The sequence below is a fragment of the Lindgomyces ingoldianus genome, assembly GCF_010093535.1.
Source record: "Lindgomyces ingoldianus strain ATCC 200398 unplaced genomic scaffold BDR25scaffold_60, whole genome shotgun sequence".
Classification (NCBI taxonomy): domain Eukaryota; kingdom Fungi; phylum Ascomycota; class Dothideomycetes; order Pleosporales; family Lindgomycetaceae; genus Lindgomyces; species Lindgomyces ingoldianus.
In genome coordinates this window covers 92,814-113,009 of record NW_022985221.1, presented here as the reverse complement: position 1 = coordinate 113,009, position 20,196 = coordinate 92,814, and the positions used below count along the sequence as shown (strand labels likewise).

General features: G+C 51.2%; 4 protein-coding genes across 4 annotated transcripts; 2 read left to right on the top strand and 2 right to left on the bottom strand.

Annotated features, from left to right (window-relative positions):
• Window positions 1-2,612: 2,612 nt before the first annotated feature.
• On the bottom strand, window positions 2,613-4,459 carry BDR25DRAFT_337880 (uncharacterized protein). Its single transcript, XM_033693231.1, has 3 exons — window positions 4,068-4,459; window positions 3,662-3,876; window positions 2,613-3,602 (listed from the first exon to the last, which is right to left on the bottom strand). Exons 1-3 carry the CDS (start codon window positions 4,308-4,310, stop codon window positions 2,645-2,647), a joined length of 1,416 nt encoding a protein of 471 aa, XP_033540175.1. The 5' UTR covers window positions 4,311-4,459; the 3' UTR covers window positions 2,613-2,644.
• Window positions 4,460-4,629: 170 nt separating this feature from the next.
• On the top strand, window positions 4,630-6,970 carry BDR25DRAFT_273197 (iron hydrogenase). Its single transcript, XM_033687348.1, has 2 exons — window positions 4,630-4,889; window positions 4,941-6,970. Exons 1-2 carry the CDS (start codon window positions 4,794-4,796, stop codon window positions 6,738-6,740), a joined length of 1,896 nt encoding a protein of 631 aa, XP_033540174.1. The 5' UTR covers window positions 4,630-4,793; the 3' UTR covers window positions 6,741-6,970.
• A 1,674-nt stretch (window positions 6,971-8,644) lies between these two features.
• Window positions 8,645-11,130, bottom strand: BDR25DRAFT_245875 (meiosis induction protein kinase-like protein; the record flags this gene model as incomplete). Its single annotated transcript, XM_033685909.1, has 3 exons — window positions 8,645-10,117; window positions 10,169-10,918; window positions 10,975-11,130. 3 exons carry the CDS (start codon window positions 11,128-11,130, stop codon window positions 8,645-8,647), a joined length of 2,379 nt encoding a protein of 792 aa, XP_033540173.1.
• Window positions 11,131-13,418: 2,288 nt separating this feature from the next.
• Window positions 13,419-16,796, top strand: BDR25DRAFT_362877 (uncharacterized protein; the record flags this gene model as incomplete). The annotated part of the gene is made up of 23 exons (XM_033696640.1): window positions 13,419-13,439; window positions 13,468-13,508; window positions 13,549-13,576; window positions 13,602-13,683; window positions 13,716-13,938; window positions 14,000-14,133; window positions 14,189-14,319; window positions 14,385-14,461; window positions 14,498-14,574; window positions 14,632-14,671; window positions 14,725-14,834; window positions 14,867-14,998; window positions 15,037-15,155; window positions 15,218-15,358; window positions 15,418-15,477; window positions 15,516-15,619; window positions 15,678-15,824; window positions 15,858-15,980; window positions 16,036-16,209; window positions 16,241-16,332; window positions 16,404-16,529; window positions 16,556-16,724; window positions 16,775-16,796. The coding sequence occupies 23 exons, from the start codon at window positions 13,419-13,421 to the stop codon at window positions 16,794-16,796; spliced, it is 2,373 nt and encodes a 790-aa protein (XP_033540172.1).
• Window positions 16,797-20,196: the final 3,400 nt, after the last annotated feature.

The following is a 20,196-nucleotide window of genomic DNA, read 5'->3' as shown; positions in this document are numbered from 1 at the left end:
CAACTACTTCGATTTCAAATGGACAACCACATCGGCAGCTCCTCGCTGGAGCTCGACAAGGACTCCCGCATCATCTCGTACGAAGAATACTATCCGCACGGCTCGACATCCTATCAAGCCGTCCGCAACCAAACTGAGACTCCAAAGCGATACAGGTTCTGCATGAACGAACGGGACGAGTAATCTGGTCTTGGATACCACAAGAACAGGTACTACGCGTCATGGCTTGGAGTCTGGACGAGCTGCGATCCGGCTGTCTTGCTCACTCCCGGATCTTATCAACAGAAACTGCAACAGAGCAAAGGTCCCCCTCCACAGGGCGAGTCGCCAGAGGATACGGGCAAGAAAAGGGAAAAGCTCGAAACCAGGATCAGAGCACTATTCCAACACCTATACATATATGCGGCCAACAATCCTATCACGCTCACAGACAACAGTGGTAAAGATCCTAGTCTGGTTGAGACTGTAGAAACGTTCAATGCTCTACATGGCGAACTACTGCAGAAGCTCACCAACGGAAGTGCGCTCCACGACATCCATGCGAATACTGTATGGTCCGCTCTAGTGGAGTCCACTTCGAGTAATGGATTCGTTAAAGAGGTAACAGCCAACGTGAGTCTCACGCATGCGTTTTCTCCCGCTTTCTTTTAACTTTGAGTCAAGTGCTAACAAATGCAGGGAAACGTACTCTTTAATCACCGGCAACAGTTTTTCAATACTGTGAGGTCTCTTACTGGTGATACAACAATTAAAGGGTTTAAAGATAAAGTACAGTTTCAGCTATGTATGAAACCTTGAATAGACTCCGTGCTCTAGATCCACGAATAGCCGCAGAAGCAAGGAGTAAGTCTCCAAAATTCCACCATTTACGAGATATTTTCTGGGCTTGGAAAGACGCAAGTCCCTCGCCAGAAAGTGCTTCTTGCAGCGAAGCTCATGTGATATATTTGAACTAACTTAGTTGATTCCACCGCTGACTCTTTTCTAGACAAGGCGGAACCAGCAATCGATTTGGCCAATAACATCATGGAAACAAGCGTGGCCTACGAGCAAGCCGAAGCCGAAATCCTGTACGAGGTTGAGGCTCACGCCCCAGAATTTCGACAGGCTCTCGATCAAGCAGTCCTAGTCCGCGGGACAGGCGTCCTCGAACAGCTCGAGGCTCAAGGCATCCAAGCGGTGCCTCCAGGCGTCGCAAACTCGTAGGCCCTGCAATGGCTGAGGGAAGCCACGGCGAAGCTGCCAGGGTCGCTGGGAATGGCCACGCAGAAGGCTAAGGAGTTGAGAGACCAGGCCGCCGGCAGCGCCATAGGACTTTTGGCTGTCGCGCGGTACTATGCTATGGTGGGCAGGGCGGCAGTCGGATCGGCGGCTTCAAGGGCGGCTGCAGCTGCGACAGAGGCAGCGGCCACGGCCAGGTCGGCAATCACCTCCTTGGCTGGCAAAGGGCGTGGCATGGTGGTTGTTATACCCACGAGTATTTTGCAGCAGCACGGATCGGGAACTGCTGCATACTAATTAGAGATGTGCTATGGGTTGTGCCCTTGGAGCTCAGTCTACCTATATCGGTGTCCAGGTGTCATCTCATTAAATAATCCCCTTTCCGCTGATGAAAAGCGTTACACAGCCATATATGAATAGATAGTCCCCTTTGATAATGAACTCTGGATTCGGTTCGTCTTGCAACACATCGGCCTCGCCGTCTGTTTCTTCGTGCCACGAGGGAAACTGGAGAGAAACAAGAATCCGATGGACTTAAGTGCCGCAGAGAAGATCCTATGGCTAAATTGGGCCCAGCACAAGGTTTACTGACTAGATATGAGAATTGCTCATATGAGTTACCTTGGGCGCATGTAAGGTAGCTCAGTCCGGCTTGAGGCAACCCAGGGCAACTCGTGGTGACTCGGGGCTACTCAGGGTACGATCATGTTTGCTCGGCATCGTACACAGGTGCATAATCAGGCTTAGTCATTAGGGAATATGCAACGAGAGAATAAGGGTTTAAGACAAAAAGTGATTGAGTAAGGAATTAAGAATAACGCTATCCCGCTAGTGACTTGGCAGGCTCGACCATCAGATTCTGGTCTGCTTATCTATTAGCTAGAGTTAGATACACTAAGACGATGGGAAGTATGGGATTTTAGCAGCCTCCATAACCTTCCTACTAACGGCTTTCAAAAGTTATGAAGTCCTTAGGATATTACTAGAAGGGCTGCTCTCTGCCGTACTTTTGTGGGCTTGGTAGTCTGAGTAGATTGGCTGCAACAGAGATTAGCGTCTCTAGTGCACTAGGCTTTCCCTAGTAGGCTTAGAATATAAGCAACCGCTTTTCACGCTCTCAAGAGAGTTCCTAGGAAACTTCAAGGGAAATGTACTGATTGCCATAGTACACTAAGTGAACAGAGGATAGGCTTAGTCTCGGCGTACCACAGTATGGTAAAGGAATCTAGAGATGTCTGCTTAACTGCTTCAGTTGTGGGGAAATTGCCATAGAACTTGACGTCTGCATAGATGTCGATGAAACGAGGTAAGCAGAATAAACCAAAATTGAGTATACATCTACCTCAGCCATTGAAACAGGCAATGCAGATTTTTCTTCTTCGATCGAGCCCCCTCGCTCTGTGACATCCACTCCCCTCCCGCCTCATTCATCCGGCCACTGATCCACAAGCTCCTTCTCCCCCCTCACGATCCTCTCCAAATTCATCCTTACACTATACCTCAAATACTTAGTCTCATACTTAGTCGCATACCCCCCTCCTAAACCCCCAATATCACTCTCCCCATCCATTGGATGATGGTGTGCGAAAATTGGAGGTTGACTCGCGAGACACACTCTTTCCCTCGCCTTCACCTTCCCTGATCGATGAAGAAGAGGAGTTTGAGACTTCGTCTCTTTAGCAATGTTGGCGGAAGAGGGTGCGGAATCTTCCCCTGCACACCACTTCCCGAGCTCGGAGTCGAAAATCCCGTTCCAGTTCTTCACGCCAAATTGATGAAGGAGGCGTCGTGCGCCCCGCTGGCTGACGGCGTATCCAACGGTGCAGAGTTCACCGCCGCTAGCACGGTGGTAGATCCGGGTGTGGGGTGGGTAAGCAGCCGCGAGTGGATCATTGTCGCCTTGGAAGGGATGGGCTTTGAGGTATTTGGGTATCGGGACTGTCTTGTCATTTGGTAGAGTGAGGAGCACGTTGGAAGTGGTGACGTCCGTTTTCTTCGACGAAGTCGAGTAGCGGGGAAATCCTGCTCCACAGTGACCAATCCAAAGGACGTCCCATTCTGCTGGGTCGCCGTAGGGAGAAGTTGGGCCGTTTGGATGGGGGCGCGGATAGCGGAGGGGTTTTCGGTACGCGGAGGATAGAGGCAATGAGGGGAGTTTCTCGGTGATGCCATTTTCCGAGAGGATGTGGAAGGCAGTTTCTGGCGTCTCGGGGTTGGGGCGGCTTTCGAGGCGGTATTGGGGGGACGAAGAGAGGACGTCTTTGTTTTCTGATAGAAAGCGTGATGCTAGGGCGAATCGTTGCATGTTTTGACGGACTCGCACGTCCCAGTCCACGTCGTCCTCTAATATCAATGCTGTGGTAAGATTTTGTTCGACAACTCTACTCGCGCATTAGTCCATGCCTAGAAGGGTAATTGGTAAAAAGTTTGGGGGGACTACCTTTGCAGTGCATTCATGTGGGTTCGCCAACTACCTCTTATCCCTACTGGTAGTTTTATATTTTCTTCAGGAGGAGGGTAAGCGCTCTGGCGGATGCTGTCTCCGGTCACACCGTCAACGAAATCAAGCTGGATGTTGCTTGTTGCGGCCGCCAGTGTTATAGCATCGCGGCGGTCAGTCCGGAAGGGAAGATTTAACACCAATATTTTTTGGAACTTGGGAGATGTTAGACTGGGGACGAAAGGGGCAGGCAACGAAGTGAAAGAGTTATAAGCAAGAATAACATTCATCTTTTGGTCTTTGGGGGGGGGGCCTATGATACCCGATGACTTTGCGATAAAGGAATATGACGCAGAAGTGTGGAAGGGAGTACAAGTCTTTTCAACCGGAATTTCTGCATACATACCCCAAGCGTAGAATTCAAAATATCCCTTAAAGAATCATCCGCCAACGTCTGGTACGAATCCTCTGGTATCAAGACAGGAGTCCCGCCAAAATTGAGATACAAATACAAAAGGCCAAACACAAAGATCGTCGCCAAAAGTCTCGGTCTCGAAGTATACCAAGGTCCCCTTCTCCTCTTTGCGGCCGTAAAAGTCGCGCTCCTGGGGGATGTCATCCCAAGGGGATCAATAGAAATTCTCCGCATGTGTGAGGAGAACAATGGCAGCTCATCCGAGGTGGGAGACTGCACATTATCTGGGTGTTAGAAGCGGAGGACAGAGAGATGTTTGAGGTTGAGGATTGCAGTGAGGCCATGTTGTTCGGATGACCAGGCTAAATGAGCCGCAATATGCTGGGTGCGATAAATTGATGAGCGAGAGGGCGCCAAGGCTGAAGTGGACCTGGGCGAGGGTTAAGGCGGGCACGTGAGCGCTGATCGGAAATGCCGCGGAATTGATGACAATTATGGGCCTTATCGATAGGAGAAACGTGAATGAGTGAAGAAAACTTATCCTCACTCCCGCTTTCGCTCTTTTCTGAAGTGTTTTCTTTTTATTCTTTGGTTGTTCCAAGAATCTGCTTTCCTTCCAGCGTCCTCTTCAAATTTGGTTACCTACAGGCGCGGGCAGCCCGCATCTACTTCTTTGATGCCCGACGCGCCCGCTTTGGTGCCACGTCGTAGCTCACCATGAGCGCCATTCTCTCTGCCGATGACCTGAACGACTTCATATCTCCTGGCGTTGCATGTATAAAGCCTATAGAGACGCTGCCGGAAGACAAATCTGTGCGACACTCCCCCGACTCCGTCATCGGCGCGAAACTAACGACGGTTCAGAATGCCTACGAAGTGACGACCGAAGACAAGGTCGCTGCGTCGCAACCTCCTCCGCCTGCACAGATATCCCTCACAGACTGCCTGGCATGCTCAGGTTGTGTTACTTCGGCAGAGGCGGTGCTTGTGTCCCTGCAATCGCATACTGAAGTCCTGACGACCCTCGATACGCATCGCTCGCTCCACACACCCTGGTTGGCACACAGTGGCACGAACGGGACGAAGCACGCCTGTAATGGGACACACAATGGGGCTAATGGTCACCACTGCGGAGAAGGGAAACTGTTTGTCGCCAGCGTGTCGCCCCATACGCGAGCAAGCCTGGCAGCCGTCTTCTCAATCTCGGAAGCTGAAGCTGGAAACATGATCGCCCAGCTTCTCAGCGGTCCTTTGGGGCTTAAGAATGGCGGCGCTCACGGCAGCGACTTCACGTGGGTCATTGACACCAACGTCGTTCGCGAAGCCTGTCTGGTCGCGGCGGCAAATGAAGTCGTGACTGCCCTTTCCCCGGAAGCCTCTAGCACGCCACTCACAGCTGGCTCCGAGGGCGCAATTGATACCACGCCGAAAAAGCCAATTCTTACATCCGCATGTCCAGGCTGGATATGCTACGCCGAAAAGACACACCCGTTCCTTCTCCCACACCTCTCTCGCCTCAAATCCCCCCAAGCCCTCACCGGCACCCTCATAAAATCGGTCCTCAGTCAGCGCTACAACATCCCTCCTTCCCAAATATGGCATCTCGCCATCATGCCCTGCTTCGACAAGAAGCTCGAAGCCAGCCGTAGCGAACTAACTTCAGCAGCTTGGCTTCCTCACCATTCCTCTTCACAGGATCCCGTACGCGACGTCGACTGCGTAATCACAGCACGCGAACTGCTCCACCTCGCCGCCGCCCGTAACATCGCATTCTCTTCCCTCCCTCGAACCCCCCTCCCCTCCTCCCAGCGAACCCCTTTCCCCGACCCAAAAATCGACGCCTTCCTCTTCCCCCCCACGCGCCGGAAGAACAAAGACCCCATCGCGGGCTCCTCCGGCGGCTATCTCTACCACATCCTCCAAACATACCAAGCCCAGCACCCCGGGTCTTCGATATCTGTGTCCCGTGGCCGAAACGCCGACGTGGTAGAATACTCGCTCGTGCGAAACTCAGAGACGATAGTCAAAATGGCCCGTTTCTATGGGTTCCGCAACATCCAGAATCTCGTGCGTCGTCTGAAACCCGCGAAGATTAGCAAAATGCCCGGGGCAAGGGTAGGCAGAAGTCGGAAGCCTGGGGCAAATGGCGCGGCTGGGGGGGAAGGTGTAAAGGAATATGCGTATGTGGAGGTCATGGCTTGTCCGGGAGGATGTACAAACGGAGGTGGGCAGGTCAAGGTGACGGAAGTGGAAGAAGTAAGAGCAGCAGAGGGGATCAAGGCAGTGAATGGAGACGTGGTTGTGGCGAGACCGGGGCCGAAGGAGCAGAAAGAATGGTTGGGGAGGGTGGATGAGGCGTATTTCTCTGGCTCTGGCTCTGATTCTGAGGAAGAGAAGGTGGATCGTGATGGAGACTGGGGGATGAAGGACGTGGATGCTCCTACCACAAACGGTTCTTCTGTTCCCGGAGCAGACGTCGTAAGTGGCATTTCTCGAACACACATCTGGAACCTGCTCTCACACTGGTCCGATACTACTGGTGTAGAGATCCCGAAGCTACTCTACACGTCATATCGAAAAGTTGAAAGTGATGTAGGCAAGAAGAAGCAGAGCGATGTGGAGAGAGTTGCTGGTCTAGCTAGTAGTCTTGGTGGGGGATGGTAAATTAGACACGACGTGAGTATCGGAAGCATTGAATGGCGTTCAAAAAATAGATGGGAGGAGATACAGGTAGCATTCGCGGGAAGTGGGTGCGTGGAATGGGTCCTAGACTTGGATTGGAATTGGAAGCATACAATGATGAGCGATGGATAGCAAACATATTCATCACTCCCGCCCCTCCCTTCAACAATAACTCCCCTTCTCCCACACATCCTCTCAAACCTCAACATCGCGTTCCAATTACCATACTTCCAACCCTATGTCTCTCGCTTGATATACTATTGATGTCCCCCCCACTTGCACGTGAATATGCCACCTCTCCCAAAACGGGAACAAGCAAACCGACCCGCAATCCCCTAAACTCATCAGACCCCTCCGTCGGTCGCTCTCCGGTCCCAGAATCCACGCGCGCCCTACAGCCGCCTAAGGTACGGGCCGTCTGCTTACTCACACACAATACCTTTGGTTTTTGACACCTGCTGGGGGATGCCTGGAAGACGAATTAAGTATCACCTCACGTATATTTGACTTCTCAGCCGTCCCATCCAAGGAGAGGAATAAGTATGGTATCGATTTTACATTCTTCCGCTTATCTCTGATCTCATCAGCCAGCCAGTCCAGCAGGATAATTTCCAAACAAAGAAAATACTACGGCTCTGTACGAGAGACAGGAGAGAAAACGCTCGCTACACAGGACAATTTGTTCTCTTGTCCGGTCCAGCCAGCCAGCAATTCAAGCAAGTGGTATCAAAACTTCCTCCAAGCCAAAGTTAAACCCTCAATCCTGAAGACGACGCCACACCACGCATCCAAGGTAGCAACCTAGCTAGAATGAAGAGTACAAATAACAAAGAACAAGCCCGAGGGCGAGACTGCGACTACAACATGCCATCCTGGGCAATCCAAAGGAGACTCTTAGAGCTATTATAGAATTACAACACAGGGGTACAATGCCTTACTGCGCCTTGTATGGGCACGAGCTCGGGTGAAGAAAAGAAGCAAGGAAAAGAGGACGCCAGCGATTGGAGGGCGTAAGACGAGAAAAGAAAGCGCCTATCTATGTGATCTGGACGGGGTACAACACAAGACAAAGCAAGGAGAAGCCATGTTGAATGTGGCGGTGTGGATGTAGTGGAAGAAACTGGATGTGAGGAAAATCTTTCATCGCGCGCTACAGAAATTATCCTTGCATCCACCCACACAAGGCTTGTCCAAAATCAACGAAACCCACTTCCGGAACCCAACAAGATAGTAACTAGTAGAAGAGCCGAGTTGCTCATATGATTGTGGGGTATTGTGCGTGGAGAAGCTAGAAGGCGAAATGAAGTAAAACGGTCTAGTGAGGTATCTCTTACAAAATGATGTGCCTCTTAAATAAAGCTTTGGAAAATTTAGTGCGGAGACGCCCCAAAATCCATCCACGGCTGATATAAGGGCGAGGGCGAATAGAAGAGCAAAGGGGAGAAGGGGTATGCACACAGCGATCCCATGCCTGATATATCCGACAGATTCCCCCAACCGCTGATCAAATGAAAATGCCGCCGATATTTGGTAAGAAAACTATGCAAGGAAAATGGTCGAGCGAATGTGTTGCTATGTAGCAGAGGAGAAAACGATTGTCCACGTTGTTATCAACGCCAAAAACACCATCAGTAATGCGCTATCCTCTTACTTTTGTACCACCGTGCGTGGATTTCCCTGCCTCGACTCGTGTGCCGTTCCTGACGGGGAGGCTCAAAGCTCGTGCGCTTCGTCAACCGTGAACGTGGTGGTGGCGCGAGCTTAGGACTGTATTCGACGATAGACGGTAGGGAGATATGAAAGCCGCGGGTGGAATCCGGATTATAGATATTATATATTCTGAAAACGTAGTGAATGCTAAGAGAGATCTAATATGTGACTTGTCATCACCGATAGAGGGACTGTGTTGCTATGAGGCTGGCTGCTACGCTCGACGCCCAGTCATTGTCGTCGTACGGAGGTGTAGGCCACTTTGATGGGCCATCTTCATGTGTCGTTCGGGACTTCGAGATCACCAACGGCTTAGTTGGCGTAATATACTCGTTCTGCCCGAAATTGACCCCATTGCGGTTCGCCGAAGGAGAGGGGGTCAGATATGATGCTGCGGCACTCATATCAGCCTGGGACTGTCGGGGAGGCTGCTTCTGGTATGAATCTGCACCGGCCTGATGCTGCCTGTCAAGTTTCTTGGCTGCCTTGTGGGTTGACGCAAGTACTTCGCTCAGAAGCTCTTCCTCCTCATTCGGAGTTTCATATCGGTTTGAGGGGTTGGACTTGTTTTGGAGTGCTCGCCTCGTCCTACTGGAAATCGGACCGCTACCTTGAACACCGTTGTTCTCGGACGACCGAGATTCCTGCCCGTGGGGTAATGAATGGTGCCGCTTGAGCATTGGATTGGTTGCGGCACCAGACTTTTTCGTAGCATTGCTCGGATATGAGGCACCTTCGAGACTACACCTGACGTGTTGCAAAGCTTTGTCCAGCTCCGAGAAGTCCGAATTGGTGGACGGCGCAGGTGGAAGCGGAGGCTGGTCCATTATCATCGAATGTCTGTTGCTAGTTGCCCAAGGAGCACACCCTGCATTAGCTTCGATATCGTCCGAATTCGGTGACATTGGGGTCTGATATCTGCCAGACAGACGGCGAGCTCGCTTTCTCAGGTGAGAAAAGAAACTCTCCTTGTGCCCACTAGATGGTGAGGCAAGCCCGGATTGGCCATTCAATGCCCTCTCCGCTTCTTGGCGATGAATGTCCGCATAGTGGTTACCGTGGGAAGCGACAGATAATTGGCGACCAATCTTCTTTGCCGCCTTTTCATCGCTCTCCGCAGGACGCACGCTTGCTTGCGCAGTCACTGCATCTGACAGCGGAGAAACTGGTCTAATGGACGGCAAAATGGGAATCGGCGCTCCATTGGTTGGGACGCCGTTCGTCCACGTAGCTCGCTTAGTTGCGTTTGGGCGATTCTTAATTGAAGGCACTGCGTCAACAGAGTTCGAGGGCGCAGGCGAAGGTCGAGGCGAGAGTGGTCGTGCAGGACTGTGTTGGGGAACAGCGGGTGCACTTTCTCGTGCCACCAACGACCTGCGGAACCACGATGAAGTTTTTGAAGTCAGGCTTGGCGAGACATCGGGTGAGTCTTTTCCAGATATGTCAGACTGCTTGCGACCTAAAAGCCGTGAGGACGATGACTTCAGACGTAGAGGATCGAAAGCGTCCTGGAAGTAGTCATGGGCCAAGGCCTGCGTTGATGTGGGCCTGTTACGAGGATCCCACATGAGGCACCATGTGACAAAGTTGGCCAAGCTTGCGGGCCACTGTGGCGGTTGTAGTATAGTATCCATAGAGTGAGGGGCCATCTGTGAGACGCATTAGTGAAGTTGCCTTGAGGCGATTACAAGGGTAAATACCTTTGGGAAGGAGAAGCCTAGCTTCTGAGCTAGCCTTACTCCATCCTTCCATTCACCACCACCCACTCGGTTACCATACTTGTTTACCCAACTCCCTGGGCTTCCCATGATTTCACAAACCCTCCATACTTGATCTACCTCATTTCCACCGGGGAAGAGGGGTTTCAAGGTTGCAATTTCCACTGCCATCGCTCCTACCGCCCACATGTCCACGGGAGCCGAGTACTCACCCGCGCGAAGCAGCACTTCGGGAGCGCGGTACCATCTAGTCGAGACATACGTTGTATAGGGTAGTTTTGAGTGTGTCTCCCTCGCCAAACCAAAATCGGCAATCTTGATCGTGTAAACTGGTGGAGTCGATGGGGGAGTCATCAAGGCAGAGTACCTTCGGAAGGGGTGTGATGAGTCGTTTTGTTGTGATGTCGACACAAGAATGTTTTCAGGCTTGATGTCGCGGTGAAAGAATTCGCGTTGGTGGATGTGTTCTAGTCCAGAGATGATCTGGAAGAGGATGCTCTTCACGCTATGAGCATCCATGGCCTTGTGATCGCGCGCCTTCATTAGTTGGTAAAGATTTCCGTCCATAAATTCCATCGCAATGTGGAGTCGCCTGCTGTAAGGGTCCAGGAAGATATCAAGGGCAGGAACGAGGTGGGGATGCGGAGGAAGTGACCGAAGAAAAATGACTTCACGCAACTCCAAACAGCTTGAGAACGAGTCGAAAGTCTTCTTCATCGTCTTAATCGCGACCTGTGACGCGTTAGAATTGTTTTCTCGTATTGAAAAGTCTTCCAGTTGGGTCGTACCAGTGTCCCTCGCCGTGCGATGTGCGCACCGGCTGTTCTCACGCGTGCGAGCGCGACGCTGCCAAAGCTACCGTCGCCAATCTCCTTCATTACCTCGTACTTCTCCTCCAGAGAAGACCAGCCATTGTGCTGGTTCTGTAGTTCTGGTGGATACATGATGAGAGGTCTTCCCGAAATTGTTCACAAAAGCTTGCTTGAGGACAATTCGGTGACTGGTGAGGACTGTATCAATGATGAGAAGTCGTCCTGTTTACAGTCGATAAGAGGGCTCACTATTGCAGATCCTCGGGCGGTTGGATCTTGACGATTATAGTTCGCTCTGGCTCATTTCAATGCTAATAACCTGATAGTGGAAGGTTGATGGTACAGGTTTGGTTTGCCGCGGGGATTTCGAGTTGGCGTGGGCAGAAGAGGGGGTTCAGTGCCTATCGACGGGTTTGAGGATCGATAGGAGTAGGTAAGGGTCCGGGTCGATGCAGCTGCGGGAAGAAGAAAGAAATGAGGGTGACGGTTGGAAAGGGCTTGTGGAGACAGGTCCAGGACCACGGTAGGCGGGTAGACCTCCGTGGATTGGGTTCCTTCTAGTTGGTGAGGAAAAGGAATAACTTCGTGACCATAGCTCGAGTGGCTTGATAATCAGGATAATTGACCGAGGACAGTGCGTCCGGGGGCAGAGGAAAGTGGATATCAAAGGGAAAGGAGGTTGGGACAATTCCAATTCAGGTGATTTGCTTGGACACGGCGTGAGAAGGCGGTCAAAACGAGAGCGCCGGCCGTGATTGAGCGAATTGTCGGGCCTTTGTGATCACCAGTCAAGCAGGCGAGCCGGTTCCAAAAGAAGTGCTGCGATTGATGGAAGGTTTCGTGAGGATGGACAGAGGAACAGTTGTGGGCTTCAGCATGAATCGTTTCCGCCAATTTCGGATAAGCCCAGGCCGTTTGAATAATTAGGGTGGAAAGGGGAGAGAGTACGAGAGGCGCTGGGGAAGCGTAATAATGAAGATCCGAAGCACTCAAACTGGAAAGGCCGGGCAGAGGGCCGGAGGATGGTCTGTTGCCGTGGTGAAAGGAGAGCAAGTAGGCGGTCGAGGCGTTGCTGTGTTGGCAGAGCGTGGCTCGCAAACCAGATAGATGAACGGGGCCGTCAGACGCGCGACAGCAAACGAGCGAAACAGCACGCAGCGAGTCCTGAGGCAGAGAATCCAGCGGTGAAAGCAAAAGCAGCAGAGTGGTTTTGGAGCTTGTCACGAATCATCAATGCGCGCGACGGCCATGGCGGGCGGAGTGCAGTTTTGTGAGAGAGGCCAGGTGTGAATGTGGCGGGGCACTCGGCGTGAAGAGTGAATAGAGTTGACGACGGGCGGGCACACGCTGCACAGCGAAAACGCCGAGCACAGCACCAGCTCGTTGGGGGGTCGTGAAATGAGCAGGACAGGGCACAACGGGGGCTGACTCTCGCGATGTCGATGGCTCGGGGCGTGTGAAAAGGAAGCAGGGCCAGCGCTCGGCTGGATCCGTCACGGCTTCACCTCAGGCCCTAGCGTAACACAACACCCAAAACGTGCCGGGAGCCAAAATGCGCTGCGTCCATTGGCCGGCCCGCCCCTTTTCTGCTTTTATTGAAACATTTTTCTCTTTTCACGCACTGCATCAGGTCGCGACGCCAGGGTCTGTTATGCACCAACACGTGATGCGTTATGCACTGATGCAATTCCAAAATTATCCCCCCCCTTAGTCGCGATGACAGTGCATGCTGAGGGCAGAAGAAGCATGCACAAGTCTTATGTACCGCGACGACTAATTCACCAGCCTCATGCAGCGGTCGGGCACTTACCCTAAGCAACGTCGCGACAGACAAGTGCGGTTTGCCTCGCGAGCGCGTCGTCGACTGCGCGTTGTCGTGTCCTGGGGAAGAGCATGGGGAAGAGCAGCGATTTCCAGGCCTGCTTTGATCGTAGGACTCTCGGTGGAGGGCGGGGACAAGCTGCTGGGCGGCCACGTTGTGACATCGGCTTGTTGATACCCCCTTTTCCCTTGCACCGTCGTCGCTCGACCGTCGGGGATGAGGCCGGCCAACCTTGCTATCGCGCCGCTCCTTGGGCTCTACCCTGTTTTGGACCATGTTCCTGAGCAATATGCAACCTTATTGGCCTGTCGGGCGTACTCATAGAGGTAATTGGCAGCGAGGGCTCCCTCGCGACTCCGCTGGCATGGTTTTGCTCTCGAGGCTGCTTGCTAGCCCACGCGGAATTCACGGGAGCACTTGTTGTGACAGGACCCATGCCAGCAATTCAAATTCTTGGGTGCCTGGCAGCCTGAGCTCGCCATCGACGGCTGCCGATGATGATGCCGTCATCAGCAGGATCGCATCCATCGACGGGCATCTAACTTTCCAACATCCAACCCGCTGGTTCGCATCTTATCGTCACCATATTCATCGGCCCATGGATGTCGGGCTGAGGAGAGTCCGAGGGGACTGCTCCGAGGACCAAGCCACAAAATAGCAATGCTAGGCCAGCCTCTCGCTGCCCTGAGTAGCCTAGGCACAGCTATCCTTGGTAAAGACCGTCAAAGACGAGCAGCCCACACATGTTCGAGCCAGGTGATCACGCTATTGGATGTGCTAGAGCTTCCTCGATCAAACTGTTAAAGTCATTTTTAACTTCACTGCTTCACGGGTCGGTACGGAGAGTTTGATTGGCAACTGTGGTGGGGGGCTTTGTCCGACCGCCACAGCCTAGGTGGCGCACGTAATCATCCCATTCATCTCCTTGCTCTCTTCATCCCCGTAGATGACATTCAAACAAGATCATCCTCACAAGACAATCTGCTCGACCAAGAGTCAACGCGACCATCTCTGCTACGTCGCTTTCTAATAGGCAAGACGTTGGGCACTAAGGGTCAGAAGGCCTTAGCACCACTCCTTTCATCTTCCAGAACTCTTCTCTCGTGTTCACAACCCTCGTAACACCTCATCAAAATAGATTGAGTGCCACACTTTGTATTCCGCCGTGAGGACCGACAGGATCGCCTCATCCTTTGCCTCAGCCCTGAAACCATTCTTCAGCTTTTCGCCGTTTCCGCCCTGGATCGTCGTTCCGGAAGCGGTGCAGCATGATGCAAGAATGCTGACTGGCAACGGCCTGAATGGTGCAACCCGTCAACCAAACATCCCGCCCTGACCTCAAGCGCCGTGATACGGACAGCCAGTGAGGACAGCCTGACAGACAGACTGCGGTATCCATCACAACACAAAACAGCGGGGGTAAATGGCCGGAGTGTGTCTCCGGTGTTACCAGATCGTCTCCCATCTCTGATTGTATTCAGGCAGTAGATTTGTCTGCAGTGACAACATCAATCGACCAATAACTCCTCTTAGAAACGAAAATTTTCAAACATAAATCACCCAGCAACCGCGTCGCACTCGAGAGCTCCAAGAGGAAACGATACGAGTCTTGTCATCGTATAATCCAAATAGCAACCGGCAGTCTTATTAACACAATCCATCAAACCCTGGGTCAAGTTGCATGGCAACAACGTCTGCAAGTCATAGTCGAAAAGAGAAAACCAGCACACCACTTCATCTATCTTTCATAGATTGTTTCCTATCTAGGTGTTTGCACTGCCAAATGCGTTCGTGGTCATGTGAACGGCGAGTTCAATTTAGCCTCTCGGCCTCTTTTCTCGTGCAACAGCCGTCGCTTTCATTCCTCGAACCAGATTTGCAAACCATTGACCCAGGGGTCGCAGAACAGGTCTGAAGTCGTACGGAAGAAGCCAACAAGAGCACGGCAAAACTAGCATTGTTGCGTCACTGCTGGATGAATTGGCTCCTACCCCTTCCAGAAGCCATGCCGGCTGTTCTGTGCGCATCCAAACGCATCCTTCTGAGCTGAGTCCCAGGTTCTCGGCCTGAATGCGCAGCCACATCCCGCAGGCCGGCATTCATCACCGGGCTCATCAACAGTTTTAACCCAATCTTCCGCATGGGTGTTTGATTGTTGGAAAAGACGTCCGCGGCTGAGTCCTCCATAATTCCTTCTTTCGGCAGATGCGTCGAAGAAAGAGAAGTCTCAGAAACGAGGATTGCCCGAATCGCCACAGCCGTTAAAAGCAACAACAGCGTGGGAGTCGTCAGATTAGCGCAAGCTGTCACTCACGCGTTCTTAGAACGCAAATCTGTACAGTTGAATGCTTTTATTTTGATTAGTGACGCTAGTACGTGGCACATGGTGTGGCGCAGACCTTTTGCCCGCAGCGTAAGTTCCATGTATCATCCGAGCGACTTCTTATTTTTAATCTCAAATCACTGTACGTTAACATGATCTTGGCTCAAATATCGCAGACTGACATCCATTCCGTAAGCTTGGTCGAAGCACGTGCGGTGACATTCACCCCTTCCATCCCTACGATTTCCTGGTGCAATCGATGCCGAGGAAAAAGACCATGACTGACCCAACGATCTCCCTATCACTGCTCGAGCCTAGACACGCCTACCGCATGGTAATGAAGCTCGAACTAAGATTCCGGACTCACAATAGGATAGCTACACAAACGCCAACTCAATCAATCCCCAACCATGGAACACACCACCACCACCACCACCACCGCCGCCACGCCTCCTCCTCGATTACACTCAATCACCGTCCTCCAGGATGAAGCTTTCTTCCTACCAACTCCTTCATCCCATCCTAACACTCAAGTTCAAACCCCAACGCCGCAATACTGACACTCCCTAGCCGGTCTTCGCCACATAGTCCTGAGCTCAGCCAGGGCCAGGATCAGACTTTGCCCGTTGTCTTCCTTCGCGCGAAGGACCGTTCCGAACCAGATGTTAGATATGCTTACTTGTGGCTTCTAGAACGCCCGTGGGTGTGGGCCAGAAGTCGTCCTTGTGGCTGCTTATGCTTACATCAGAACCCCTTTGGAGATGCTCGGACAATCGCTCTGAAGACACATATCTTTAAGTCTGGCATTGAAACATGTAGATGCTATACCAGTGCAAAGTCCCTTAGTGCCTAGCTTTATCTTACTCTTTCGATCCCAATTCGCGGGAATGAGATACCACATCGTAAGTGCACGTTCTCTTGTACCTGATACCGGAGTCCATTCGGCCTCAGCCATATCCTCAGCCTTACAAACGGGCCAACAGAGGATTACTCCATCTCACTCACATTGTTATCCGAGCTTCGGGGCAGCAGGGCTGTCACTCCCGAAGGCTTCTGAATTCAACCTGTCTCTTTAAGCTTCTTTCGCGCGTGCTCAGCTCTCCTCCAGGATTGCATAGCATGTCCGTCCGCATCGCTTCCCATCACGCTCTCGTTCTACCACCGTTTCCTGTAAATCATATATTCAAGTGTACACAGCTTAAAAGAACAATTCACCACACAAGCTTTAGCCATGATCTCATCTCGACCTCTTCTAACGAGGGGAAAAAAAAACATCCGATGTTCCTCTCACGCAGATATTTAGCAAACAGTCTCCCAAACAGGAAAAACCATCCTTCATCCCATCGCTTCTAGTAATAACCTCACCGCAACCCAACGTAAAATCCCGTCCGTCCAACCTCGGTACACATCAGTGCCCTCAATTCCCATTCCTTCCCCATTTCCATTTCCTGACCTCGGACATCCACTAACCTCAAAGCCGGCAAAGGAAAAGCAGAACCTGCATATGCAGCTAAAACCCGTCTCCGAACTGCCAACACCCCCGGTTTCTGACCGCCATTTGCGGGACAATGGCCAATGCACGTCCCGAGCCTAGTCTCCGTGCAGACGCGAACACGGAAAATCAAAACTAGATTCACTAAACAAACCACATAGACATGCAGCTAGGGACGTAGCTACTATCGAGGTCACATACATACATGTTGAAGGAAGGGACATAGATGGGTTCATAGTAGCGCGATTGACACGTTAATGTATATACGCACACCGACATTATGGGAACATGGGAGAGTCGGCAAATAGGACATTAAGGATGATGGTGTTATTTTTTTTATCGAAGCTATCTACGGTGTGAACCACTCTACTCAATAGAGGGTATTGGAGAAGGATGCCCCCGAGGTCTAATATGTGCTGTATTGAATTGTTAGTAGCTTCTCCATTGACCTCGAGAGTGAGAAGAAGCGGGGGGGGGGGGTGGAATGGCGTCAGTTCTCCAAGGTGATGATATGTTTCTTCAAAGATGAACTCGGTAAGAACGCAGCGTATCATGGTGTTCATCATTGCAAAGGGCGCGGTAGGTGGAGAAGGGAAGATTCGAGCAACGTACTATGTTCATCACTGACTGATGCGAAAATAAATCAAAACATATGGACTGTTGCGAATTCGTTAGCCTCCGGACACAAGGCCGTTGAGACAGGTCGATGGCTAAACAGAAGGTACGTGTCCATCTGAAGTCAGGCTAAGCCTTCGTTAGCAATAACTACAATGTTTAAACCAGAAGATACATACCTCATTAAATCAGATTATTTAGAGTGATCAGCACAGTCATGCCTTCGTTACAAGGCAGACCATTCACACAGTGTGAATATCAAGAATCATCATGAAAAAGATGGGACCGCTCGGCGAAGTAAAAAAATCCTGCCATACCTTAACCTGCCATCAAAGTCAGCAAAAACTCTAAGCGTTATATCTCCGAGGCATTGGGAGTGGTTGAGGGTCAGATGATGCTGTGTCAACAAATACATCCCCGTCCGAACACCCACAAGTTTGTACGCTTGCTTTGAACGGATGCCGGTCGAGGTGTACGTTCAGTCCGCCCGACGCATCATGAGGTCTCATCACAGGAAGGGTTCAGGGTAGGTAGGGAGCGTGAGGTAGGAGAGGTGTACCTATTCACAGGAATTGTTAGCTTCTTAAGGACAAACATCATTGACGTGAAGCTTGCTGCGAATGAGCAGAATCAGACAAGGCTGAAACTATGACGGTATCGACAATGTATATTCAGTTCGAGGAATGCCTTTCCGGTCAAGTGATCATCACTCTGCTGGGGTTTGGGAATGTGGAGGAAATGAAGAACGTACCTTTGATGAACATGCGTGGTTGAGTGGACGAGGGTCGAAGTCAAGACACCTGTTGTCTCCATTAGCAAATGACCTAAGGAGAAACCAAAGCTTTGAAATGACTGAGATGCATCATTGTAATTCTAGAGTATTTGAGTCCTTCACGACGCTATAGGAATTGGATTGTTCGTAAAATCTTAATCATCTGCAGCAGATGGAGATTAGAGGGAGGGAGGACCTACGGAGCGCCGGTAACTAGATATTTCAGTGGCGATACATGCTTGTCGGGAGAATGAATGCTTCAGGCATTGGTGTTGAGAAAGAGGGAGATGTCGGCGTTGCGTCTAATGAGAGACTTTGAAGCGTTAAGTTCGTGGGTGAGAAATTTCCAACAGGTGGACTTGGCGTCGGAGTATCGTTCTGCCGAGGTGAGCTTGTGCGTACTAACCCAGGGGGCGCTCACCTTCGCATTCAATCCTTACTTTGAACCTGCGATATCCAGGGCTCAATTTGTGCGAGCAAACTCGGAAGAAAACTTCATTTCCAGGTAAGCTTGCTAATATCCCTCCCAAGGATTACCATGACCTCTTGGATTGACCGTCTTTCCTTCGCTCCCAAGAGATGGTTAATACATTGTGGTTAGATTAAATCCTGTCCCATATACTCTCCTGCTTGGTTTGGGCGTTATCCAGGAATGCCGCTCCCTGGAATGAATATCACGAACATAACACCTCCTAAAATCACAGACCTATTCACCCTACTGTGTCTCGCCGCCTACAGTGAGGTAATTGAGGACAGAATTCCGGATCTTATTTGCGTTCTCCTTGATTCCAGCAAGATGTTTAACAGATCAACTCTACCCTGGCCATGCTCCGCTTTATGTGAGAAGGCGTCGTAAGTCCAGTGCCACTCTCTCTGATTATTCAATCATTGTTGTCATCAGCTATATCCTTCGGAACCGTGTACCGCAACTTTTCGCCAAGTTCCTCCCATGAAAGATGCCTGCCCAAGAATTCGTCAGTCGGCCAGATTTGAAGCAGCCTCGGCCAGGCTTCCTGTGCTGGCACGCTTTTCTTACAGCACTCCCCAATATATATTGTTGGTGATGGCGCCGAGTCATCAACACTCTGGATCATGCTGAGCAATGCGCACCCTGAGATGCGCCATTTTGGTTCCGGGTACAACATTGCAAAGCACCATTGAAATATGAGAACGTATCTCTGCCTGGTAGCCCATCCCTCGGCTTCACGGTCGGGCGTGAGAGCACAGAGTCCGAGGAGAAATTGCAAGACATCTGATGGCTTCGCGTGATAAGCCCGCATTTCGTTCGCTTTGATGGTCTCGTGGAGCACTGATAGCGAGAACCCCGGGGACCCAATTAGAACAGTGGCTAGTTCAAGGAAAACGCAACTAAGAGAGTAGATATCCGATGGCCGTCCACGAGGCTTCTCGGCGGCAACTTCTGGAGCGCAGTACATGTAGGATTTTGCGTCTACGGTTCCAAAGGAGGACGTGGTGCTATCTTGGGAGAAATCTTTGGCAATGCCAAAATCGGTAAACAGAACGTCGTCGCCTTTAACCAAAATGTTCGCTGGCTTGATATCACGATGTCGTATGTCCTCGGAGTGAATGTAAGTAAGAGCAGCTGTCATACAGCCAAACCAACGAAACATCTTCTGCTCGGGATGGCCCAAATGAAGGAAATTTTTAAGATCCGTTTCGGCAACAGGAGACATGATGATGGCATATTGTTTACCGAACGAATAAGTCGCAAGCACTTCAACAACATGCTTATGCCGAAGACGTTTGAATAAGGCAATTTCGTCCATAATCATCCGATAGATATGCTGGGCACCACTGTTTTGGAGTATCTTCCGAGCGTAGGTAAGAGAATGTCCTCCGATAGCAGTAAATGTTACCTCATCCACAATTCCGTATGAGCCTCTGCCTAAGTCTCGGACCCATTGGAAAGGTATCTGGTTTGCGTTCTCATAGTGAGCGTGGCCAGATGGAAGGATCTGTGACTCAACCATAGCTAGTGGAGCCACCCTAGAAGTCTCTAGCGGACTTCGAGCCAGAACAGGACAGTCTTGGGTAGCTGAGTTCCAGGTATTGCTCGCACTGTCAGCACGAGGCTCGACATTCAGGCTCTGATGAAGGTGATGGGGTAATCCAGATGATGTTTCACCATGGGTAGGTTGCGAGATGTACAGACT

Coding starts and splice junctions, on each gene's coding strand:
- BDR25DRAFT_273197 (XM_033687348.1), top strand. CDS start 4,794: ATGAGCGCCATTCTCTCTGCCGATGACCTGAACGACTTCATATCTCCT. Junction 4,890..4,940: donor CGCTGCCGGAAGACAAATCT/GTGCGACACTCC, acceptor ACGACGGTTCAG/AATGCCTACGAAGTGACGAC.
- BDR25DRAFT_337880 (XM_033693231.1), bottom strand. CDS start 4,310: ATGCGGAGAATTTCTATTGATCCCCTTGGGATGACATCCCCCAGGAGC. Junction 3,877..4,067: donor TTTTGAATTCTACGCTTGGG/GTATGTATGCAG, acceptor ACATCTCCCAAG/TTCCAAAAAATATTGGTGTT. Junction 3,603..3,661: donor CACATGAATGCACTGCAAAG/GTAGTCCCCCCA, acceptor ATGCGCGAGTAG/AGTTGTCGAACAAAATCTTA.